Raw genomic sequence first — 27,144 nt, forward strand, 5'->3', positions numbered from 1 at the left:
GGAGGGGATTTTGTCAACATTTAACAAAACTACATACAGTATGCATTTACCCTTCAATCTAGCAGTCCAACTTCTAGGAAATTTACCTTGAAAATACATGTCCAAAATACAAAAGGCCACATATAACAGTATTCTGTGCAGCACAATTTGCAATAGCAAGATACTGTAAACTACTTAAATGCCTACACATAGGTACATAGTTGAAGAAACTATGGCACATATTCACAAGAGGGCACTATGCTGCTTTAAGAAATAATGACTGGCCGGGCACAGTAGCTCACACTTGTAATCCCAGCACTTTGGGAGGCCAAGGCGGGTAGATCACGAGGTCAGGAGGTTGAGACCAGCCTGGCCAACATGGCGAAACCCCATCTTTACTAAAAAAATGCAAAGATTAGCCAGGTGTGGTGGTGCTCACCTGTAGTCCCACTTACTTGGGAGGCTGAGGCAGAAGAATCACTTAAACCTGGGAGGCGGAGGTTGCAGTGAACCGAGATTGTGCCACTGCACTCCAGCCTGGGTGACAGAGTAAGACTCTGTCTCAAAAAAAAAAAAGAAAGAAAGAAAGATCTCTAGGGACCGTATGGAGTAATTTCCAGGATATACAGTTACTGAAAAGGGCAAACTGCAAAAGAATAAATATGTTATGTTTTGTGCTAGAAAGGAGGAGAAACAAACATGCACATACGTGCTTGGTCCATTTAGAAGGGCTGGCAGGGAGTACATGTGGAATAAGTAAGAGGTAGAAGAGATAGGGGAGGGAGTGATACTTCTGTAAGTATACCATTTATATAGTTCTGATTTTTGGAATTATGTCAATGTTCTACATATTCAAAAAACAAAAGTTAACAAGGATGGTGTCAAAAAAGATCGGTAAAATGGAACAAATACAGAAACCAATTAACACAAATGTATTTCAAAGGAATAATATAACCACAATGAAGGTGGGGGCAGAGGGAAACAACTTAAGAACATGGTACTTTGACTATATACTATTAGTCTAAAAAAAAAAATGCAAACAAATCTTAAACTCTTCTTAGTAGGTTTATTTATTTATTTATTTTTTTGAGACAGAGTCTCACTCTGTCACTTAGGCTGGAGTACACTGGCATGATCTCGGCTCACTGCAACCTCCGCCTCCCGGGCTCAAGCAATTCTCCTGCCTCAGCCTCCCAAGTAGCTGGGATTATGGGCGCATGCCAACACACCTGGCTAATTTTTGTATTTTTGGTAGAGACGGGGTTTCACCATGTTGGCCAGGCTGGTCTCGAACTTCGGACCTCAAGTGATCCACCCGCCTCGGCCTCCCAAAGTGTGGGGATTATAGGCTTGAGCCACCATGCCTGGCCAGTAGATTTATTTTTCATATTGGTATGAGTATAGCAATTCTGAAACTATTGTATATGTATTGTAGGATTAAGCAAATAAGTAAAATATATTAATGCTGTTGGAAGCCTGAGTTCTCACTGTGGAAGGGGAAGTCCCGCGTGGAATAGGGGAAGCCAGAAAGAACTCTGTGGAGTTTGATTGGAATTGGAGGTTTATATATGAACTCATGTTTGTGTATTTTTAAAATTTTATTTCTGAACTCTACTGAAATAGGGCCTAGAAGTAATGATATTCCTGTAGCAATGAGCCACTTAGTGCCCAGATTTTACAGTTGCTAAATACTGTTTTCCATAAAAAAGAATTAAGACTTATTGAAGAAATGGCTGATTTTAGGATTATGGCAAGGAAACTACAAAATGAATCTGAAACATCTTGTTGAGCCAGAAATTAAGTAAGGAGGGGCAAAAAAAAAAAAAAGATGGATGAATGGGGGCATATCAAAAGCACAGGAGTCAGTCTGAAGGGACTCCCGTTGGCCAAATCTAAGACCATTTGAGCATCAAAATAAATAGCTAATTTTAGGTCAAGGAAAGAACCAGATGAGCCTGGAGCATTCTGTAGTGCCAGAAAGTAAGGAAGTGCTCAAAAAAAAAACAAAAGGACTGGGGCATATCCAAGAGATACCAAAGCCAACTCCAAAAAGCTCTCAGTGGCTGATGCTGTAAAATTTTGAGCAACAAAATAAACAATGCAGTATTAGATTGTAACCCAAAGCATAAAATATTAAGTATACATGAGTCCATACTGATATAAATAAATGATTGAATATAAAAAATAAATGGGGAAGAGGACACAAATCTTCCTTACAGAAGAATCCCCAATAGTATATGCAAGTATTCTCCCTTTCAGGGAGTGAGCTTAATTTCCCTCCTTTGGAGTGTAGGATGGAGTTGGTGATCCACTTCCAAAAATAAGAAGGGAAAACCAGTAAATTTATAATGGAGAAACCTGACAAACACTACCTTAACCAAGGGATCATGGTTAATATCACTAGTGATAAATCATGTTCTTATCATGTACCCCGTGATACAATATATGATATGATATATGACCTCTCTGGTAGTCTTCTCAAAAAACCTGTAACTCCAGCCTAACCATGAGAAACATCAGACAAACCCAAATTGAAGAACACTACAAAACACCTGACAAATATTTAAAAAGGACATCAGTGGAAAACTGGCAGAATCTAAATAAAGTCTGTAGTGTACTCAATAATAACGTACCAATGTTACTTTCTTACTGTTCACAAATGGGCTCCAATTATGTAAGATGTTAACATTAGAGAAAACTGGGTGAAGCTGTACTATCTTTGAAACTTTCCTGTAAATCTAAAATAATTATGTAATAATTTTAAAAGTAAATGCATAAGGACAAAACTGATTATAACCCATTATATATCCATTAGCTCATTCAGATAGTAGAGAAATGTTATGTAGACAGGTAGATGGGTGGAAGAAGAAAAACTTGCTTATAACAGAATGCTAACTAATAAATATGGAATAAATGAAGGGGTTAGAAAATTACAAATTTGTGACTATCATAGTAAAATTAATTCAGGTACGTATATTCAGTGAATGCTAAATCTAGGATGAGAGGAAGCTTTCAAGAAAGACAGGCTATTTACAGTGGTAGAGTAACTCCTCTCAAATTACCTATTACAAACGGAAACATAATATAGCTGTCCCCCCCTTACCCATAGTTTTGTATCTGCAGTTATTCACAGTCACTGTCTGAAAATGAATGCAAAATTCCAGAAATAAACAACTCGTAAGTTTTAAATTGCATGCTGTTCTGAGTAGTGTGATGAAACCACATGCTGCCCTATTCCATCCAGTCTGGGAAGGGAATCATACCTCTGTACAGCATTCCATGCTGTATATGCTACCTGCCCATTACTGTATAGGAAAAAACAAAGTGTAGATACAGTACTATCCGAGGTTTCAGGTATGCACTGGGGGTCTCGGAACATATCCTCTGAGGATAAAAGAGGACTAATGTAACCCTGTAGTCAAGAAACCAGAGAATATCTTAACCAACTGATCAAAATGAACATTATCTAGCAGGGGTAAATGGATATCATATGCCTCTGGATATTACATTGTGATAAGGACACAATTTACAAAGCATTCCAGCCCGAAAAGCACAACTTTCATCTAATAATGAGGAAATATTAGAAAAAGCCAAATTGAGAAGTATTCTATTAAAATAGCCTGATTCTTTAAAAATATCAAGGCCACGAAGAAAAGCTAAAGAACTGCTTCAGTTTAAAGAAGACTAGGGATATGACAACGTAATAAGTTAAAGATTAAATGGGAACATAAATGATAAAGTATTATACTGACATTAAATTACCTGTACTGTCGTTATGGAAATGAATTGCCTTGTTCTTAGGAAATATACATTGAAGTATTAAGGGGTAAACGGGCATGATATATGCAACCTTCTTTGAAATGTGGTAGAACAATTTACGTGTGTGTGTGTGTGTGTGTAGAGCGAGAGAGAGAGAGAGAGGGAGACAGAATGATAAAGGAAATGTGGCAAACTGTTGAAAAACTGATGAATCTGAACAGAGTTTGAGAATTCTTTTTACTATTCCCGTAACTTTTTGTAAGGGTGTAATTATTTCAAAATAAAATAAAAGTTCTTTAAAAGTTATATTAGATCTATACCAATCCAAGTCTTTATAGGGTCTTGTGTCCAAATGCACAAGACTATCAATTTATAAAACTGTTAGAGAAATCTAATGGTTATCATACTCTTAGGTAAAGATTAAAACCATGGTACCATCTCTGAATTCAAAAAAATGTTTAAAATGCCAAGTTCTCTTAACTATAATACATGAGTTAATAATAGAACAGGGACATACTCTAGGTTGTTGTGTTTCCTGTAAGGGCAAGTAAATTATTATGAAAGAGAAAAGGTATGTTGATATTAGGGATAAAAAAACGAAATGGCCACGTGTGGTGGCTTACGCCTGTAATCCCAGCACTCTGGGAGGCCGAGGTGGGTGGATCGCTGGAGGCTAAGAGTTTGAGACCAGCCTGGCTAACATGGGCCAACATGGCGAAACCCCATCCCTATTAATATAAAAAACATTAAAAAAAAAAAAAAAGAAGAAAGGAATTAGCACTGACCACAGAAGTCTACACATTGGCCAAAGGCCTGTAATCCCAGCACTTTTGGAGGCCAAGGCAGGCGGATTGCTTGAGCTCAGGAGCTTGAGATCAGCCTGGGCAACATGGTGAGACCCTGACTCTACAAAAAGTAAAAAAATTAGATGGGCACGGTGGCACATGCCTGTAGTCCCAAGTAGTTGGGAGCCTGAGGTGGGAGGATTGCTTGAGCCCAGGAGATTGAGGCTGCAGTGAGCCATGATCTCGCTACTTCATTCCAGCCTGGGCAACAGAGTGAGACCCTGTTTCCAAAAGAAAAAAAAAAGAAGAAGAAGGCTACATATGGATAGATTTATAATTATAATACAGAATCTTAAGGGTAGGATTCAAAACAAAAATTATCTAATTTAGACAGGCTATGTCTTCACAGTTTGTTAACTAAAATAATGGTATAAATGAAATCAAGGTAAATCTAAGAGTCAAATTAAATGATGTATCTGAGAATGATGTGCTATATTTGAACATTAAATGTTTTATATATTTATATACATATTAAATAGACAACTTAAGTACAAAGTTATACGTTACAAATTACCGTTTTCTACATTGTGTACTGAAGAACACTAATTCTATGGGACGCTAGTAAAAGTCATTCATAAAACAGTTCAAAGATCAAAAATGTTTGGGAAATGGCTAGACAGTCTCTTTGACTGGGCCTTTAATGTACTAAAATGGATTGCAACATTCTTAAAGGGGCACAGACTAGGTAGCATTTCCCAAATGTACTTTACTTCAGAGCCCTTCTCTCAAATAGTACTATCTGAAGAAACAGCATTTGAAGGAGAAAAAAGTGGGTTATAGTTTTTAATTGTTAAGGAATTTTAGTCAAGGGAGAAATTCATAAGGGCTGAAGTAATCGGGCAAAGAGGTATAAGCATTTACGTACTCTCTCATAGGGGGAAAGTGTAGTCTATATTGAGATACACCTTAAAGTGAAAAGCAATTAGAGCTCTGTGGATGTCTTTTCTCCAAAGGTAATTCCTTCACCTAATTCCGACTCCCTTGTAAAATACCTCACAAATATTTCTTTTTAAAAAGTAGCAAATGCCACATTAAGTAAACATGTATCTTTAATACTTTGAGAAACATTGGCTGGGGTGGTGTCTCATACCTATAACCCCAGCACTTTGGGAGGCCAAACCGGGGGATCACCTGAAGTCGGGAGTTCAATACCAGCACATGGCGAAACCCCACCTCCACTAAAAATACACAAAAAATTAGCTGGGCATGGTGGTGCACGCCTGTAATCCCAGCTACTAGGGAGGCTGAGGCACGAGAATTGCTTGAACCCAGGAGGCCAAGGTTGCAATGAGCCGAGATCATGCCTCTGCCCTCCAGCCTGGGTGACGGAGCAAGACTCCGTCTCAAAAACAAAAAAAAATTGAGAAACATTAAACTTCATTCTCTATATAGTTAGTATTAGAATACAAACTCATGAATTCATAGCTCTTTCAAAACTGATTCTGCCAAATTCATCCACTCAGTAATTCCCACATGTGCCTTCACTTGTGACTTAGTGTCACTACTTATATTGTTCCTTATGACCTAGTATCATGAAATTTAAGGCCCTGTTGAAGTGCCACATCCTCTAGAAAGTACTCCTAGACATTTCATGCATACAGTTAGCATAAATCTACTAGTAATATACATATAGAAAAGTCTATGATAACTATTTACTATTTTCACCAACCTTTTGTTTTTGTCTCATGTTTACTAACATATTGAGATGGGAAAAACTGAACATCTTTTTAATTACAGAATTTAGAAACCATTTAATCCAACCTTTTAATTTTTACAGATAAAAAAAAAAAACCCAAGGCCCAGAGAGGTCAAGTGCCTTTGTAAAGGTCATGAAGCTATTTAGTGGCAGAACTAGCCTGACTTTATGCGCAGTACTCATTTTACCATAGTACTTTATACAAACTCTTCAAGAGAATGAATGTTGGACTTAATGTCATCTTGGCTATAAACTTCAGAAATCGTTCAAGTACGGCTTCCAGATTTAGCAAATAAATACAAGATGCTCACACAATACAAGACACCTGTGCAACTTATAAAAAAATTATTTGTTGTTTCTCTGGCATTCAAATTTAATTAGGCACACTAATTTACAATCAAAAGAAGTATTAGAAGCAAAATGAGCAACTAGGAAAAAAAAAGAGAAAATAACATTAGTAAACTGTTTAAACAAAACATTTTCCTAGGACATGACACTATTTAAAATGCCTTTCTCTTAGGACACCACCCAATCCAATGATCAGAAATACATCATCAGAGGATCTAATACCCTAAAGAAATACCTTTGAAATCTTTCATTTCAGTCCAACCCTAATAATATATAGTACAAGTATCCTTCAACATGTGCATATATTTTACCAAGAATATGGTTATAAAAAGATATTTCATAAAACAAATTCTACTGGACATCTGAGTTAAGAGTAGTTGGGCAAGGACAAAAGGTAAGATATGTTATTATTCAATACCATGGGCTTTGTCTATAGCTGGACAAGCAATAGGCAACAGGGCTAGGCTCCTGAGTACGCCTCACTAGAAAAGCTGACTGAAGTAGATGGAAAGAGTGGCAACTTCTTACCAACTGTATAGTGATAAGAAAGAGCAAGTCATTTTCTCTCTCATTGGTAAAAGAAGGAGCATGAATTTTGCTTTTACAGAATTAAAAAACCAAGAATGGAATGATAATATTTCCAGCCAAACCAAGTACATAGTTCAAATGCCAAAAATCCCATTGTTAGGTAACAGAGCAAGATTCCTTTCCCTAGTTTATTCTGTGATAGTGTGTTTCTTCATAATGACAACACCTGAACCTACAGTAAGATTATGTTAAATTAACCCTTATTTTCACAAAGATTCAATTTTCAAAAACAATGGGGGAAAAAGGATAAATTCATTTGAAAATGAAGGGGTAAATGCTATGTATGTGCTAAACTAAAAATGTATACTAATCAAATATTTAAAAATGAATTGCACCATCATCTCTTTATTCACTCAGTCACCCATTCAACAAATACTAGTTGTACAGTTAATACGTGCAACTGCATGGAGCTAAGTGCTGTGAAAAAGTAAAAGCCATGTGATACAATAGTGTCTAGATTCCATACAGTTTTTCTTCAAGATCACTTTATTTGGTTGTTTGAAATACAAATGGCATTTTTTTTTCATTAAAAAAATGTTTAGGCCGGGCGCGGTGGCTCACGCCTGTAATCCCAGCACTTTGGGAGGCCGAGGCGGGCGGATCACAAGGTCAGGAGATTGAGACCATCCTGGCTAACACGGTGAAACCCCGTCTCTACTAAAAAAATACAAAAAATTAGCCGGGCGCAGTGGCGGGCACCTGTAGTCCCAGCTACTCGGGAGGCTGAGGCAGGAAAATGGCGTGAACCCGGGAGGCGGAGCTTGCAGTGAGCTGAGATAGCGCCACTGCACTCCGGCCTGGGCAAAACAGTGAGATTCTGTCTCCAAAAAAAAAAAAAAAAAAAATGTTTATTGGGCCCTCTGTCATCATATAAAATCCCCATTTGGTTCATAATGGGTATGCAATACTACAGAATTTAACCATTATATATAATACGCAAGATTTCTATAGAGAAATTTCATGAGTGTTATAATTTAGAACGATGCCACCTCAACCTTATTACCGATAAAAGCCAGGAGCAAAATTGAGGGGCAGGATTACACATATCTCCAAGGCAAAAGTTTCAGCTCCTATGATATGAAAAAGAGAAGAAGGAAGCTGACAAGAAAAGACTGTGGGACGTAACAGGGAAGAGGCAAGGATAGAAACTGGCTGGAAGCAGGGAAATGAAACATAATCTGGGGTGATGGGAAAGAAGGATAAGTCCATTCTCATCTACCTTTAGGGGAAAGGACCTCAACAGAGTTAGGATGAAGGATTAAGCACAAATCATATTTTCAGGAGCCAGTCAGTTAACCAAATGGGGGAAAGCATTGTGATCCCAAAACATCAAAATCAGACAAAATTGTATGTGGTCCTCCACAAGATTTTTCTATTGAAGTTGATGAGACAGAACAGCTTCCCTTTTCCTTCCTTTTTTCCTTCTTTCTCTTTTTATGGAGAGATCAGGGACTAGTGGAATAAGAATAAGCTCAAAATAATAGCAGTACTGTGTAATAATGAAGAAACTTTAATCCAAATGGAGATTAAGGTTTCTGAATTATTACAATTTCTTTTTTTTTTGAGACAGAGTCTTGCTCTGTCGCCCAGGCTGGAGTGCAGAGGCGCGATCTTGGCTCACTGCAAGCTCCACCTCCCAGGTTCACGCCATTCTCCTGCCTCAGCCTCCCGAGAGCTAGGACTACAGGCGTCCGCCACCATGCCTGGCTAATTTTTTTTTGTATTTTTAGTAGATACGGGGTTTCACCGTGTTAGCCAGGAAGGTCTCGATCTCCTGACCTCGTGATCCACCCGCCTCGGCCTCCCAAAGTGCTGGGATTACAGGCGTGAGCCACTGCGCCTGGCCCAAATTATTACAATTTCTTATACCTCAATTCTAATACTTTACAACATGTTTAAAGGGTTCCAATTACAATACATTTTAAAAGACATAAGATATAGTATATCACAGAAAATATGCTTTTGGTCTTAGCATATGACAAACACACAACTAAATTTTCAGAGAATAAAACTCTAAAAGTCTGTTTGAGAATTTTAAAAGAATAAATCCATGTTAATGTTTCTTCTTTCTTCACAGAACAACCATACTGTACATTTTGGAATTCTGGGAAACTATATATATACACACATATATATATACATATATGTGTGTGTGTGTGTGTGTATATATATATATATATATATATTTTTTTTTTTTTTTTTTTTTTTTTGAGACGTAGTTTTGCTCTTGTTGCCCAGGCTGGAGTGCAGTGGCACGATCTTGGCTCACTGCAACCTCCGCCTCCCAGGTTCAAGCGATTCTCCTGCCTCAGCCTCCCGAGTAGCTGGGACTACAAGCACCGGCCACCATGCCTGGCTAATTTTTTGTATTTTTAGTAGAGACGGGGTTTTACTATGTTGGTCAGGTTGGTCTCGAACTCCTGACCTTAGGCAATCCACCCGTCTCGGCCTTCCAAAGTGCTGGGATTACAGGTGTGAGCCACCACGCCTGGCCCTATATATATATATACTTTTTTTTGAGATGGAGTCTTGCTCTGTCACCCAGGCTGGAGTGCAGTGGCATGATCTTGGCTCACTGCAACCTCCGCCTCCTGGGTTTAAAGCGATTCTCCTGCCTGAGCCTCCTGAGTGGCTGGGATTACAGGTACACGCCACCATGCCCAGCTAATTTTTGTATTTTTAGTAGAGATGGGGCTTCATCATGTTGGTCAGGCTGGTCTCAAACTCCTGACCTCGTAATCTGCCTGCCTTGGCCTCCCAAAGTGCTGGTATTACAGGCGTGAGCCATCGCACCCAGTGAAATTCTGGGAATATTGTTTTAAATGTTGGTCTTGCTACATGTCATTATAAAGCCTGAACATTTAAAATTGTTTCCTTGTTGTTTTACACATTTTACCAAAGAAAGACAAACTGTTATTTCTGACAAAAGAACCTCAGAACTTGAGTTCTAGTCATTAATATATTTTTTTACAAACACCATCATCCAATTAACCTTCATTTTGTACTTCTATTTACTTAGTGTTTACAGTATGGCTTTCTAGGGTACAGTTAACACCACTAAAAAATAATTTAATAAACACAACTACTAACATTTCCCAAAATAATACAAATATGTGAACATATATACAGTCTCATAAAGGCACCTTTTTGTTTTTGAAATAAATACCTTTTGACCTCCTGGAGCTTCAACTGTGTGATGTTCTTTCAGTTTTTGTTCTTGTTCCATTATGTCTTTCAAATGTTCATTTACCTTAAAATATAAAAATATCAGTTTGAATTTGTATTCTTTTTTTTTGAATTTCTATTCAAATATAACAATAAAATAACACACATTAAGGTGCCTATAGTCAGAGCCCTGATGTCAATTATCAGTCTCACTTAAATAAAGAAAATTTCAGCTTCACAACCAGAAAAAAATAGTTTATGGGTACTTATTTGATATTCTAGAATTCATTAATTTATCAAATAGTTGTTGAGCAAACACTATATGTCAGGAACTGGTTGGAGCGCTAACAGAAAAAAGGTACTCGGTAATGTCAGTTTTAATGCTTAGGAAGCAAACTAATATCAAATAAAAATTTTACAATCTATTTTAGAACTAGTAAATGAAAGTTATTTTCCCTAAAATTAATGTTGTTGTTATTAATAAATAACACTGTGAATCAAGTTTTTAAGGTATGATTTCAGACATATCCATGATCGTGGGGGAGTTTAGGGCAGTCATAATGCCACAGTTAAAACACATGCAAAATTTCTGCATATGAAAACTTTTTGGGGAGAGAGCTTAATTTCTCTCTCATCAGATTATTCAAGCAGTCCATAATCCAAAAACAGTTAAAAAAAAAAAAAAAAGTCTACATGGTGCATAAATTATTTCTTGAGAAGACTTCAGATAATTTTCGGTTTTGAGTTAATGATTTTAAGGTCACTCTAGCAACAATCAATAAAAGTTCAAATTTATTAATCATGGCACTGTAGAAAATATTAGTGCCATTAGCCACCAAAACTTTCAGTCCCCACTTTGTTTCTGGCACCTAAGAATTCCCTTTTCTTCCTTTAAACTCAACTCTGCAGTATAAACTTTTCTAATTATATTTATCAAGCATGTTTAGGTGTTCCTAACAGGAAGAGTTGTAGTTTTAGTCTGACATGTTGACAAAATCATTCATATCTTCTTTTTTTTTTTTTTTTTTTTGAGACACAGTCTCATTCTGTCGCCCAGGCTAGAGTGCAGTGGCACCGTGTCAGCTCACTGCAGCCTCCGTCTCCTAGGTTCAAGCAATTCTCCAGCCTCAACCTCCCGAGGAACTGGGATTACAGGCGCCCACCATCACACCCAGCTAATTTTTTAAATATTTCTAGTAGAGATGGGGTTTCACAATGTTGACCCGGCTGGTCTCAAACTCCTGACCTCAGGTGATCCACCCACCTGCTGGGACTACAGGCATGAGCCACCGTGCCCAACCCCATATTTTCTATCATGGTAATATATGGTGTTACAAAACAGTTTTATAACACCCATGTATCTTTAAGCATTTTGGTCTCTTTACCAATTGGGCGAGGGGAAGAAGACAGGACCAAATCCTGGGAAAGTTTATAATGTTTTCTATTTGTTTGTTTTGTAGTATTTTCATTCCCCACCCACCAACCTTTTTTTTTTTTTTTGGAAACACAGTCTCACTCTGTCAGCCAGGCTGGAGTGCAGTGGCGTGATCTCGACTTACTACAACTTTTGCCTCCTGGGCTCAAGCAATCTTCCTGTCTTGGCCTCTCGAATAGCTGGGACCACAAGCGTGCAGCACCATGCCTAGCTAATTTTTGTTTTTTGTTTTGTTTTTGGTAGAGACAAGGTTTCACCTTGTTTCCCAGATTGGTCTTAAACTCCTGGACTCAAGCAATCCACCTGCCTCAGCCTCCCAAAGTGTTGGGATTACAGACGTGAGCCACCACACCCAGCCTCATTCCCTTTAAGTTAAAAAACAAACACTTTCTAATTGATTGTCAGGTAGTCGTAATTGATATGCCAGTTTGGAAATATCCTTGTTTTTATTTTTTTCCCCACTGAGGAAATATCTTCATTTTTAAAGAGGTTTTTATCTGATTCTGTCCAAAAAGCAAAGTGGTCACAAATTAACATTTTAAACCACCATTCACTCATGTTATCTGGACATTCAACAGATATCTACTGAATGCCAGTTATGTGCCAGATACTGTATTAAGAGGCTAGGTATACAATGGAGTACAAAGCCAAAGTGATTCCTGTCCTCATGAGGCAGGGGAGATAGAACAACAACAAAAACCATTTGTAAATGCTATAAATACATTAAAGTGTGAGTAGAAAATAATGGGAGCAGGAAGACCTATTTTAGAAAAGATGGTTATATCAGACAAGGCCTTCGCTTTCGTCTAAATGTTTGCCCCCCAGAGTTCATATTTGAAACTTAATCCCCAATGTGTTAATATTAAGAGGTGTAGCCTTTTGGGGCATGATTAAGTCATGAGGCTCTGCCCTTGCATATGGGGTTGGTTCCTTTATAAAGGGGGTTGAAGGAGCACAGTGGCCGTTTCGGCCACGTGAGGACACAAGAAGAAGCTGCCATTCTGAAGCAGAGAGCAAGTCCTGACCAAAAACTGAATCTGCTGGCACCTTGATCTGGGAATTCCCAGCTTTCAGAACTATGAGCAATGAATTTCTGCTGTTTATAAATTACCTAGGCTAAGGCATTTTGTTATAGCAACCCAAACAGACTAAGACAATTTCTTTAAGAAGTAACTTTAAGCTGAGATCTTAAAGAGAACAAGCTGGCTATGGAAAAAGTAGAGGAAAGAGCATTCCAGAGAGAGAATGAAAAACATAAGCAAAAGCCCTGTGGTAGGAAAAATACTTGCGTGTTTAAGTAACAGAATGACACAGTGAACCCAAAGAAGTCACAAAATGAGATCTGAAACAGAGGTAGAGCCAAATAATATAAGGTTAATATATTCATGATTTTTGTGTACCTCTGCATGATTCAATCATTCAATATAATCTTGTCTTCTGTGATTTTGCTTTTTTAAGTTTAAATTCATTTTAGCCACTATGCTGATAATTATTTTAGCCATGTTATTGCCATTTTTCTTTGGTAGGTTTTTTTATACTTGTGGATGCATTATCCAGGAAAAAAGGCAACTGAGTTAGGACGAGCCAAAACAAGAGCCAGAAGGAGAAAACATATACTAAATCTCAGAGGCAAGGGTGAAGTCATAATGCGAGAATAAAAAATAATGCTGGGGCTGCTAGAATGGAACAAGGGAAAAAATACGCTGCAGTTCAGATTGAATCAAATTGTTTTAAACCTAATTTGAAAATGAAATGAGGTGGATATGACTGCATAAAGGTGCTGAACATTCCTAGTTAAGTGATCTCCTTAATTCTGTGTAGATTTCCAAAGTTCTAAAGTGCCTAGCTTAATTCAATGGCTTAAACTATCTCTTCTCTTTATTAATTTAGTGTTTATTAAATATAATGTCTTTATCAAACACTGTGCTAGTCTAAATACTAAAACTGAAAAGAAGAAAGAAGGTCATCACAGGCACTAGAAAGAAAAAGTTCATTGTACCTATCCTCACATAGACTATTCTAGTTAGGAAGACAGATTTTAAAAAATTAAATGATTAAGAAAAGTAACTAGTCTGAAAAGTGCTATGAAAGAAAAAAAGTAGAGTGTTAGAGTATAGAAAACAAGGGGTTGATAGAGGCACTTCATTTAGATAAGGTTGTCGGGAAAAAGTGCTATCCCAAGCTGATGGAGAGCAGAAGCACTAAGCCATGCAGAAAGCTGGGAGCTGAGCTGCCCAGGAATAGGAAACATGAGGTTCAATGGTTCCAAGGTGAGAAAGGGCATATAACGGGAACGAAGTTAAAGAAGTGAGAAAGGGGAATGGTGGCCATGAGCCTAGCATGGAGTACACAGGTCAGATTAGGTGGTACCTTGCAGGCCATGATAAATTTTACATTTTATTTTAGGGGTAAAGTGAAGTCACTGAAGAGTTTTGAGCAAAAGAATGGCATGATCCAAGCTGCACTATAAAAAGATACTTTTAGAATTCTGGTTCTGGTAATAGTGGAATAGCATGCATCACACTAATCCCTGCAGACAGCAATTATAAACTCTGGACAAAATATATAAAGCATCTGTTGGAGGTACTGGTGAGCAACCAAGAGCAAGTAGAAGCAAGAAATAATTCAACTCTGGAAAGAAAGAAACACACTGAGTGAAATCCATGTTTATATGGCCTTACCCTCAATTCAACAGTGCACTGACTAGAACTCAAGGAGAAAACTGTAGTCTGGTTGGCAGGAGGAATCGAGGGAAATCTGGCACTGCTAGAGTAGCTGGATACTGAGGAGGAATATTCTAGGAAGGGTAATGGGGGAGGCCCAAAATCTGCATATAAACTTCCCTCAATTCTTGGCTGAGCCCTGGACTGTGCATGTGTAGGAAAGATTCTAAGAAGTGCAGGGAGAAAACTGCTGAGAAGCCAAAGAAACTGCCACCACAGGGGAGACAGAGTTTGGTGTTCAAATCCCACCAAGTAGAGGAGGGCTTGGTGAACACCTTGGGTTTTCCAGTGAAACTTCAAAAAGGTGGTTCATGCTTTAGAAGTAAAGATTGAGTTTAAATTAAGGACAGAAAAATATTGATTGGATTTGCCTTTTTGACCAACTCAGGAACAATTTCAGGGTAGGAATGGGTATGGGAGAGAGAGATAAGAGCAGGCTAAAGAAATAGCAAACAACCCTTGAGAGAGTCTGTTGTATGGAGAAATAGGGTTGTATTTGGATGGGGAAGTTTTGTTTCTTAGGATGGAAGACTCTAGAGCAAGTCTGTTTTTTTTTTTGAGATGGAGTTTTGCTTTGTTGCCCAGGCTGGTGTGCAGTGGTGCAATGTCGAGTCACTGCAATCTCCACCTCCCAGGTTCAAGTGGTTCTCCTGTCTCAGCCTCCTGAGTAGCTGGGACTACAGGCACGCACCACCACGCCCAGCTAATTTCTGTATTTTTAGTAGAGACAGGGTTTCACCATGTTGGTCAGGCTGGTCTCGGACTCCTGACCTGAGATGATCCATCCGCCTCAGCCTCCCAAAGTAGTGGGATTAGAGATTTGAGTCGCCGCACCCAGCCTCCAGGTCTGTATTTTTTTTTTTTTTTTTTTTGAGATGGAGTCTCACTCTGTCACCCAGGCTGGAGTGCCATGGCACCATCTCAGCTCACAGCAACCTCCACCTCCCAGGTTCAAGCAATTCTCCTGCCTCAGCCTCCCAAGTAGCTGGGATTACAGGCACCCACCACCAAACCCGGCTAATTACTATATTTTCAGTAGAACAGGGTTTCACCATATTGGCCAGGCTAGTCTTGAACTCTTGACCTCAGGTGATCCGCCTGCCTAGGCCTCCCAAAGTGCTGGGATTACAGGCGTGAGCCACCACGCCTGGCCCAAATCTGTATTCTTATAAGAATGATCCAATAGGCAGGAAGAGTCAGACAATGTGGGAGTGAACAAATAACAGTGTGGTCCCAAACCAGCAGCATTAGTATCACCTGGAGCTTGTTAGAAATGCAGACTCTCCTGCTTCACCCTAGACACCTCCTCATTCAGATCAGCCATTTTAACACGTTCCCAGGTTCTATGGTTTGAGTATTTGCCCCCCTCTGAAATTCATGTTGAAACTTAATCTCCACTGTGGCAGTACTGAAAGGTGGGACCTTTAAGAGGTGATTGGGTTATGAGAGCAGACCCAATTCACAGATCAATGGATCAACGGGCTATCACTAGCAGCTTTATAAGACGGGGAAGACAGACCTGAGCTAACATGCTCAGACATGTGATGCCCTGTGCTGCCTCAGGACTCTACAGAGTCCCCACTTAGCAGGAAGGCTCTCACCAGTGGCCTCTTCACCTGGGATTGCTTAGCCTCCATAGCTATAAGAAATAAATTCCTTTTCATTATAAATCACCCAGTTTCAGGTATTCTGTTATTATTATTATCATTATTATTATTTTGAGAGGGTCTCACCCTGTCACCCAGGCTGGAGTGCACTGGCAGCATCTCAGCTCACTGCAACCTCCGCCTCCCAGGTTCAAGTGAGTCTCCTGCCTCAGCCTCCTGAGTAGCTGGAATTACAGGCATCCGCCACCATGCTCAGCTAATGTTTGTATTTGTAGTAGAGACGGAGTTTCGCCATGTTGGCCAGGCTGGTCTTGAACTCCTGACCTCCCACTTGCCTCGGCCTCCCAAAGTGCTGGGATTACAGGCATGAGCCACTGCGCCTGGCTCAGGTATTCTGTTACAAGAAGAAAATGGACTAATACACCAAGTGATTCTTATGTACATTAAAAAGTAAGAACTGAAGTACAGGACAAATGACCACGAAAAAGGGAAGAAAGTTCTAGAGCAAGTAGTGGAGAACTCACATTTGATGTGAAGGGGGAAATTCTTCATTCTAACAGTAGGACAAAAGAAAGGCAATGAGGGTGATCCAAAACTGTTTACAGATCTGCTAGTATAAAGGGAAGATAATTCCCACCTAAAGCCTTCCCATCTCTGGTCTCAAGAAAAGATAAGGCAAATTTAGCTGACAGTAGTAGGGAAAGGGTTACAGAAGGTCCAAGAATTAGAGGAAAATGGGTAACACAGTTGTCATGAAGCGCGGGAAAGCAAACTTAGGGACACATTTGTTGGACTGGCAGTGGAAGTTTGTGCTTATGAACTTAAAGTGAAACCAACTTCCTTGTGTAAGTTTCTCCAGCAATATTTGCCTCTGCAAATACAGGTTAGAAATAAAATGGGTAATTAAGCTAAACCATCTGAGCTGTTACCAAATGAGTAACAGGGAGGGAAGGGGAGACATAAGAACTGAGAGTACTTATAAAAATCTAAGTTCAAAAAAATAAAATCTAAGTTCAAGATGGACAAATATGAAGTCCAATAAGACTGTGAGAAATCAATAGGCTCAATGGTTTATAAGTCATAATGAGGTTGAACATTTTAAAAATTTAAAGCAAGTGAGTCAAGAAGATAGGAGCAACTGTTCAAGAATGGGAAGTCTGTAATGGGATGTGAAGGTTGCATAGTTTCTCAAGATGAATAGGTCTAGAATGTGACTGTGATTTTCTACAGCTGAGGAGGAGTGGGGGAAAGATTACTAAAGGTGAAGAAATAAAGGAACTCCAGAGGCAAAGTATTAAGCAGTCCTTCTACAATGATACTGATATTATGGATAATGAAGATAGCTGTAATAGTGTTTTTTAAATTTAGCTTTTTATTATGAGCTTCATGACAGCTTTCAAGAAAGGAAACCTGGAGATATAACTTCTTTTAAATCTGTTTAGTGCTTGTCTTCAGATAAGGTTTAATTTTCTCTTGGCTGACAGTTGTAAATGAAAGTGGATCAAGACAAATTAACTACTCAAATTGGCAAAGGGAGTGATAAGCTGACAAATTAAGCATCTTCAAAGCACAAATCACAGTTCCATAAAAATTTCCAAGAAGAGGAATCCACAATCAATACGATCTTGTGCAACTTGGTCAAGCAAACCTAAGAATCCCCTAACTGGAAATGTAAGAAAATTATTTCATTCTTGAAATGAATTCAAAAAATATTTACTGAACACCACTGTGTATAGTTCACTATTAGGAGTGTTCTGAATTTTTTCATAATCTGGTATGAACTAGATTAATCATTAAGAGTAATTATAAATATTGGCCAGGCGTGGTGGCTCATGCCTGTAACTGCAGCACTTTGGGAGGCTGAGGTGGGTAGATCACTTCAGGCCAGGAGTTCCAGACCAGCCTGGCCAACGTGGCGAAACCCCGTCTCCACTAAAAACACAAAAATTAGCCGGGTGTGGTGGCAAACGCCTGTAATCTCAGCTACTTGGGAGGCTGAGGCATGAGAATTGCTAGAACCTGAAGGGCGGAGGTTGCAGTGAGCTGAGATCGTGCCATTTCACTCCAGCCTGGGTGACAGAGCGAGACTACTTCTCAAAAAAAAAAAAAAAAAAAAAAAAAAAAAAAAGGAGTAATTATAAATATTGCTGAGTATACAGAAATCTATTTTCATCATTTTAAGCTTTTTCAATAAAAAATTTAAGTGTATTTTACAACTTAAGTTTACATTTTGATTTGAAACAAAAAGAGTAATGAAGTGGCAATGTATAATTTAGAATTTCATGTTTTCTGGCTGTGAGATGCAATTTACTCAAGTGAGTATAATCCTACCTTATTTATCCAGTACATGACAGCGTCCTCAATATCATAGGGCAGATCTGTGGCTTGAAAAAAAGCTGAATACTGCTGAGCACACGCAATTACTTTTTCTATACTGACCATTTCTACAGTATAAGCCATCATGAGGGTATCGATCATGGCCAAATGTGCACTCTGAAAATATAAAACAAGAACAAATAGTTTAAAAATTATACTTAGAAATTGCTTTTTACATATTTTGAAATGTTAATGACATCTCCTAACAAGCGGCAGAATAACTACAGAAGACCAGCCTTAATAAGAAAGCATAAATTGTACATGCTAAAGATGAGCTAACTGACCCAAACTAATTTATTGTTCAAATACTTATTGAGGATCTATATTTAAGATACTCATTATCTTCTACTCCACAAATGCTTCTTTTCTTGTTTTTCCTATTTTTTATAATGTCATGGTCACTTACTCAGCAATATAACTTACCAACTTCAGAACCATCTTTGATGGTCTTTCCTCATTCTTCTCACCCACATAGTACAAGTTTATAGATTCTCTATCTTTCAGATCTTCCCTCTTCCTCATTCTGATTGTCACAGTTCCAATTCAGACCCAAACATTTCTCACACTTGAACAAGGCAAAAAATTCTTTAACTGGTTTTCCTGCCTCCAACTTCTTCCTCATCTAATTCATCCAGAACAGGACTTCTAGCCTTTGGCACAGATAGATAGATTTGGCATAGATAGATAGATAGTAGATACATAGATAGATAGATAGATACACACACACACACACACACACACACACACACACACACACACACACACACTGTTATATGGAAGTTCTAAAAAAAAATCCCAAACATTACAGCAGTATATAAAGTGCCCCTCCCTCTACCAGTTTCTTCAGTCTGGTATATATTCCTACAAAAAAGTTTAATGCCTATCAAATATGTACACATTTACACTGTTTGGCGTTACAATGTTACAACACTGTATTTCTCCAGGGATAATTCTTAGTTGTGGCTACTGGGTCCAAGGGCAATCACAATTTAAGTTTTGATAGATAACCACTAATCTACTCTCTAGAAAGGTTACACCAACTTATCGCCCACCAACGTTATCAGCCTGCCTGTTTCTCCACATTTTTGACAACATTCGATATTATTCACTTTTAAAAATCTGTATCAACACGAAAGTTTAGAAGACCCCACTCTTGTTTGACTTTACAATCTTGATTATCACTGAAGATAAGCATCCTTTTACGTGCTTTAGCAACCATTTGTATTTCTTCTTTGGAAAGCTACCTGCTCAAATCTTTTGCCTATTCTTAACTGATTTGTAAGAGCTCATTATATATTAGGTCTTTTTAACCTTCTGTCATTGAGGTAGCAAATACTTTCCCCTAGTTTGTCTCCAGACTTTCAACTTTAGGGTACCTTTTGTTGTAGAGTTTTAAATATTTACTTGGTAAAATCTGTTAATCTCAATGTTGTCCTTTATGGCTTTGGAGTTGATAACATGTTTATAAAGGTCTTCTCCAACCCCAAAATATAGAAATATTATTCTCTATTTCTTCCATAACTTTAATTCCATCTGGAATTTACTTTTGACAATGTTATAAACTAGCGGCTGTTTTTTCCAAATCAGAGATTGCATCATATCATTCTCTCATAAAGTCTACCTCATTTTCTACATAATGAAGTCTAAACACCTTAAGAGAGGTAAAGTTTCTTTCTTTCTTATTAGCTGGTTTGTTAGTCTAGCCTTATAATCTACCATTTCCTTCTCCAATCTGCTCTCAGTTTTCAAGCTTTTGTGCCCTGGTTTGTTGTCCTCCTAACAATACAGACTAAGTTTTGTCGTTGGTTAGAATGTTACTCTAATTGTGAAGATTTTTCCAGTTTTCTTTCCAATCAAAATGACTCACTCAACCTATTAATGAGAACAGGTTCCTACAGAATATTGTTTCTGCTTGCATTAATTTCTAAATTATCTAAAGTACGGCATCAGCAGTGGTATTTTTAAACAGCTTCCCCAGGTGATGCTAATGAGCAGCCAGAGTTGAGAACCACTGATTTCTCTGACATGTGCACAGTTACCTGCATATGACTCTATTTCTCTAGGTAGACAGTGTAGGATATTATCTCAGTTATCTTCCCATTCCCTACATCTAACGTGGTACCTGGCAACTAGCAGGGGCTAAAGAAAGGAAAGAAGCCAGCCTTTTGGTTACTATAAAGACTCAACAGCTGGGTTACTCTGGAGGTTGAGGAAGTGAATTCTGATCATTTAGGAGGTGGCAGTTCCAGCTTCTAGAAAACTGAGCAGTATTTATAGGAAAGCTGATGCTTTGTAAGAAGCAGAATGCTTAACACTGGCAATCATAAAACCAATAGTGGCTCCTACTTACTAAGTCTAACTTATGTGCCATATACTGTGCTAAATACTTTATTAGTATATTAACTCTTTCATTTCAAATATTTTTTGAAATAAGCCTGGAGATAATAGATAAAAAAGACTTTTCTATAATCCTCAAAAGTCTCTAAATGAAGTATCATTTATGTTTTATATGTGCAGAAACTAAAGTATAGACAATTAAGCAATCTGTCCAAACCTGTGTTACCATATCATGCAGTTGGCAGGAGTTAAGTCATTTTGTTGCAAAGCAAAGAAAAATGTTTCAGAAATGACAAACATAATATGCAAGAAAGAAAAAGTAGCATCAATAATTATTTCAAATTAAAACCACATTTTCATATTCAATCTCCTCTAAGAAGTATTTTCCCCACTGCTACTGTCCAACTATCCCAGTTCTTCCTTCACACTCAGAATATTGTAGCCTTTCTCTTTAGTCATTCATCATTATGTATCCTCTCCGTTATACTCCATCCCTGGAAAGCAGGGATCCTGTCTTTTTCACTTTTGTTCCTAGACAATGTTTTATGGGTGAAAGTAAATTCGTGTTTAATAGCATTAGTAAATTCGTGTTTAATAGCATTAAAAAACATGGCACTTTTGGATTAAAATGTGGGAAAATATTTCAAGAGCCACAAAATCATTCATGTACTCTTAAGACTCCTTTTGGCAGTTTGTTCTATAAACACATGAGAGAGGAGAAAAAAGCTGTATAAATAAAAAATAACCATTATAATATTATACAACAAAAAGAAAACAATATCCAACCAAAATGAGTAATTTTATGGTATATTAAACTATTTAACAATAAGGGAAATGCATACAATATAAAATTGAGTGGAAAAAACAATACCACACTATAATACTGTTTTTTATATATACATAAAAATATGAAAAAGGAAGGAAACAGAACAGAAACAAGAAAAACAGAACATCTGGCCAGGCGCGGTGGCTCATGCTTGTAATCCCAGCACTTTGGGAGGCCGAGGCGGGAGGATCACGAGGTCAGGAGATCGAGACCATCCTGGCTAACATGGTGAAACCCCGTCTCTACTAAAAATACAAAAAAATTAGCCAGGCATGGTGGTGGGTGCCTGTAGTCCCAGCTACTCGGGAGGCTGAGGCAGGAGAATGGCGTGAACCCGGGAGGTGGAGGTTGCAGTGAGCCCAGATCGCACCACTGCACTCCAGCCTGGGCAACAGAGCAAGACTCTGTCTCAAAAAAAAAAAAAAAAGAAAAACAGAACATCATACCATAATAATGTTTGAATACCACAGACACACACACACACACAACAGAAAGGGAAAATGAATAAAAGTAAAACTTAGAAATTACCTTGTTATAGTATGTAAAAACACAAATAAAATCTATAGTTTACTTCGAAAATTGGGATACATTTTCGGAACAAAGCTCATTTCACTGATTAACTTCCTAAATTAAAAAACAAATTTCTAAAAATTCCACTACTGTGTTATGGTTATTTCCATATGATATTCACTCACTTTAAGAACTCTTACATTTTAGTGTGATTTTTTTTTTTTACTTAACTTTACAATATGATAGTGATAATTAAAAATTATGTATAACAGAAACTATATACATAATGGATTTAGAAAAGATCAACATCAAAAAATAAACTCAAGGCTAAAATCAATCAGTTTGGAGCTATGATAGCTCCAAATAAAATATACACGTTTAATTGCTTACCTAAAGCATTCAGAAGATCAGAATAATAACAATAACTAACACTGTTAAGTGTCACATACCGTTTTTGGCATTTTACTGTTTTCTGTCATGTACTGTTTTCAGTATGTAATGTTCTCAGCATTTGTATTAATTTAATAAAACAACCCTGTGAGGTAAGCACTATCACTCTACCTATTTTACAGATAAGAAAACTATATGACCTGTCCAAGGTTACACAGCAAGGAGGCAGTGATGCAGGGATTCAAACTTGGAAATCTGGCTCCAGAGCCCATATCACTGAACATCACACCTGCAGACTTAATCCCAACCTCTGCACCTTGACTCTCAGTGTTGTAGTAGGAGGCAACTGCGCCAGCAACAGAAACAACAGTGTACACTGCAACCACCAGGTGGCAGAGCATAGCATGACATCTAAGAGCAGCAGTAGGAAGACTGGTTATGGAAGAAAAAGCAAGAGGGCCACTTGGCATTTCAATGAAAAGAAAAGGATTTGGGGAATGTGGAATCCCAGGGACTTTACTGGGTGAGAGCTGAAGTATCATCCAAAGGCCACCATTAGGTTCTCTATCTGTGTTACAAGGGTTATATTTTTATCATCTCCAACCAGTGGAGTCTAAGCAAAAATAAATTACATTTACGTATTAGAAATGAAGGTTAAACCTATTAAAGAAAGGAAAGCTTTTCAGTGTTATAAGAAATTTTTAGCCTCATAAATTAAGATAAAAGTTCTGCTACTGCATGGCTTTTACTATTCTTGTATCAGATTTAGACATAGAACTTAAAAAAAAAAAATCCTAAAATGAACTTAGTTTTTGGACTAATAAAGTGGCTAGACTGCCTACTGTGCCCAAGTGCTCCCACAGGTATTTAAGAGGAAATAAACACTTAAATCAATCACAAACATGAGGTACTAGTTATTCTGCTAAAATGGTACATACAGCATATTCATTACTATACTCTATAGTTTTTCAAAGTTATTCCAATTTAGAAAATATTTTACATATCATTTATCTAAATAAACACTTTTTCATAAGTTTCATTTATCTTTAGTTTACATGGAGATAAAAGTAAAACACCACTTGCAACTCTGCTGAGGTGATATGTCATTTTATCAATAAGGAAATCTCAGGATGAGTATCTACATTTGGTCACAGAGTTAGTAAGAGTTACAACTAGGATTCAAAATCCTGGTCTGTCTATGGTCAAAGCTCGTATACTTGCCATTCCTCCATGTTGGCCCCAGTATTTCACAATAAATCTTTTGTTATTATGTAATAATACTTTGCCATTGAATTACTATTTCTAAACTTCTGATACTGACAATTCAAGAATAAACTAAAACCAAGGCTTCCAATCCAAAGACATTCTTATATAGAACTATCTTGGTTTAAAATAGAATTTAGTTAAAATAAAATCCAGTTTTAAACCAAGACAGTTGTACTACAAGGCTGCAGAGATAAAAATCTTGCTACTGCCACCATAGTATTACTACTGTCCTCAACTCAGTTAAACTAGGGGTTACTAGCTGCTAACACATCAAGCACTGTCCTCCTGCCTCTCAAAGCTCAAATGTGGTTCCCAGAACGAATAAATAAATAAAGTACTAAGACGAGTTAAAGAGATTATGAAAAAGAAAACAAGGATACCACCTACACTCAAGATTTCATCTTAGATACTGCCATCTGACTCTAGCTTTTGCTTATAGGTAACTCATCTAAATATAATTTAGATGGTGTAAGCTTTAATAATCTTCAGATATTTTAGAAAGGATATCAGAGATTGAAGATCAACTTAATAAAATAAAGCATGAAGACAAGATCAGAGAAAAAACAATGAAAAGGAACAAACAACGCCTCCAAGAAATATGGAACTATGTGAAAAGACCAAACCTACGTTTGATTGGTATACCTGAAAGTGATGGGGATAATGGAACCAAGTTGGAAAACACTCTTCAGGGTATTATCCAGGAGAACTTCCTAACCTAGGAAGACAGGCCAACATTCAAATTCACGAAATACAGAGACCACCACAAAGATACTCCTCGAGAAGTACAACCCCAAGACACATAATTATCAGATTCACCCGAAAGGTCGGGTTACCCACAAAGGGGAGCTCATCAGATTAACAGCAGATCTCTACGTGGAAACCCTACAGCCAGAAGAGAGTGGGGACCAATATTCAACATTCTTTTTTTTTTTTTTTTTTTTTTTTTGAGAAAGAGTCTTGCTCTGTCACCAGGCTGGAGTGCAGTGGCGTGATCTCAGCTCACCGCAACCTCCACCTCCCGGGTTCAAGAGATTCTCCTGCCTCAGCCTCCCAAGTAGCTGGGACTATAGGCACACACCACCACACCCAGCTAATTTTTGTATTTTTAGTAGACAAGGGGTTTCACCATGTTGGCCAGGATGGTCTCAATCTCTCGACCCTGTGATCCGCCCGTCTCAGCTTCCCAAAGTGCTGTGATTACAGGTGTGAGCCACCGTGCCAGGCCTCAACCTTCTTAAAGAAAAGAATTTTCAACCCAGAATTTCATATCCAGTCAAACTAAGCTTCATAAGCGAAGGAGAAATAAAATCCTTTACAGACAACCAAATACTGAGAGATTTTTGTCACCACCAGGCCTGCCTTACAAGAGCTCCTGAAGGAAGCACTAAATATGGAAAGGAAAAACCAGTACCAGCCACTGCAAAAACATACCAAATTGTAAAGACCATTGACACTATGAAGGAACTGCATCAACTAACAGGCAAAATAACCAGCTAGCATCATAATGACAGGATAAAATTCATACATAACAATATTAACCTTAAATGTAAATGGGCTAAATGCCCCAGTTAAAAGACACAGATTGACAAATTGGATGGAGTCAAGACCCACTGGTGTGCTGTATTCAGAAGACCCATACATGTGCAAAGACACACATAGGCTAAAAATAAAGCGATGGAGGAAGATTTACCAACCAAATGGAAAGCAAAAAAAAGCAAGGGTTGCAATCCTAGTCTCTGATAAAACAGATGTCAAACCAACAAAGATCAAAAAAGACAAAGAAGGGCATTCCATAATGGTAAAGGGATCAATGCAACAAGAAGAGCTAACTCTCCTAAATATATATGCACCCAATACAGGAGCACCCAGATTCATAAAGCAAGTTCTTAGAGGCCTACAAAGAGACTCAGACTCCCACACAATAATAGTGGGAGACTTGAACACCCCACTGTCAATATTAGATCAACAAGATAGAAAATTAACAAGGATATTCAGGACTTGAACTCAGCTCTGGACCAAGGAGACCTACTAGACATCTACAGAACTTGCCACCCCAAATCAACAGAACACACATTCTTCTCAGCACCACATTGCACTTATTCTAAAATTGATTACATAATTGGAAGTAAAACACTCCTCAGCAAATGCAAAAGAATGGAAATCATAACAAACAGTCTCTCAGACCACAGTGCGAGCAAATTAGGACTCAAGGTTAAGAAACTCACTCAAAACCGCTCAACTACATGGAAACTGAACAACCTGCTCCTGAATGACTACTGGGTAAATAACAAAATTAAGGCAGAAATAAGTAAGTTCTTTGAAACCAACAAGAACAAAGACACATGTACCAGAATCTCTGGAACACAGCTAAAGCAGTGTTTAGAGTGAAATTTATAGCACTAAATACCCACAAGAGAAAGCAGGAAAGATCTAAAATCGACACCCTAACATCACATTTAAAAGAACCAGAGAAGCAAGAGCAAACAAATTCAAAACTTAGCAGAAGACAAGAAATAACTAAGATCAGAGCAGAACTGAAGGAGAAAGAGACACGAAAAAGCCTTCAAAAAGTCAATGAATCCAGGAGCTGGTTTTCTGAAAAGATTAACAAAATATAGACTGCTAGCCAGACTAATAAAGAAGAAAAGAGAGAATCAAACAGACACAATAAAAAATGATAAACGGGGTATCACCACTGATACCACAGAAATACAAACTGCCATCAGAGAATACTATAAACACCTCTATGCGAATCAACTAGAAAATCTAGAAGAAATGGATAAATTCCTGGACATATACCCCCTCCCAAGACTAAACCAGGAAGAAGTCGAATCCCTGAACAGACCAATAACAAGTTCTGAAATTGAGGCAGTAATTAATAGCCCACCAACCAAAAAAAAAACCCCAGGACCAGACGGATTCACAGCCAAATTCTACCAGGGGTACAAAGAGGAGCTGGTACCATTCCTTCTGAAACTATTCTAAACAACAGAAAAAGAGGGACTTCTCCCAAACTCTTTTTATGAGGCCAGCATCATCCTGATACCAAAATCTGGCAGAGATACAACAAAAAAAGAAAATTTCAAGCCAATATCCCTGATGAACATCAATGCGAAAACCCTCAACAAAATACTGGCAAACTGAATCCAGCACCACATCAAAAAGCTTATCCACCACGATTAAGTCAGCTTCATCCCTGGGATGCAAGGCTGGTTCAACATAGGCAAATCAATAAACATAATCCAACACATAAACAGAACCAATGACAAAAACCACATGATTATCTCAATAGAT

General features: G+C 38.0%; 1 protein-coding gene across 5 annotated transcripts in view; it reads right to left on the reverse strand.

Moving 5' to 3' along the window:
- The window catches only part of CAMSAP2 (calmodulin regulated spectrin associated protein family member 2), a 123,647-nt gene that overhangs the window by 34,680 nt on the left and 61,823 nt on the right, over positions 1-27,144 (reverse strand). For all 5 annotated transcript variants that reach the window (XM_055234848.2, XM_055234845.2, XM_055234847.2 and 2 more), the window contains exons 3-4: positions 18,477-18,638; positions 10,382-10,465 (exon numbers count right to left, since the gene is read on the reverse strand). In XM_055234848.2, coding sequence (XP_055090823.1) covers positions 10,382-10,465; positions 18,477-18,638 — 246 coding nt within the window. The remainder of the gene's footprint in view (positions 1-10,381; positions 10,466-18,476; positions 18,639-27,144) is intronic.

This window comes from Symphalangus syndactylus, chromosome 19, assembly GCF_028878055.3.
Source record: "Symphalangus syndactylus isolate Jambi chromosome 19, NHGRI_mSymSyn1-v2.1_pri, whole genome shotgun sequence".
In the NCBI taxonomy this organism is placed as follows: domain Eukaryota; kingdom Metazoa; phylum Chordata; class Mammalia; order Primates; family Hylobatidae; genus Symphalangus; species Symphalangus syndactylus.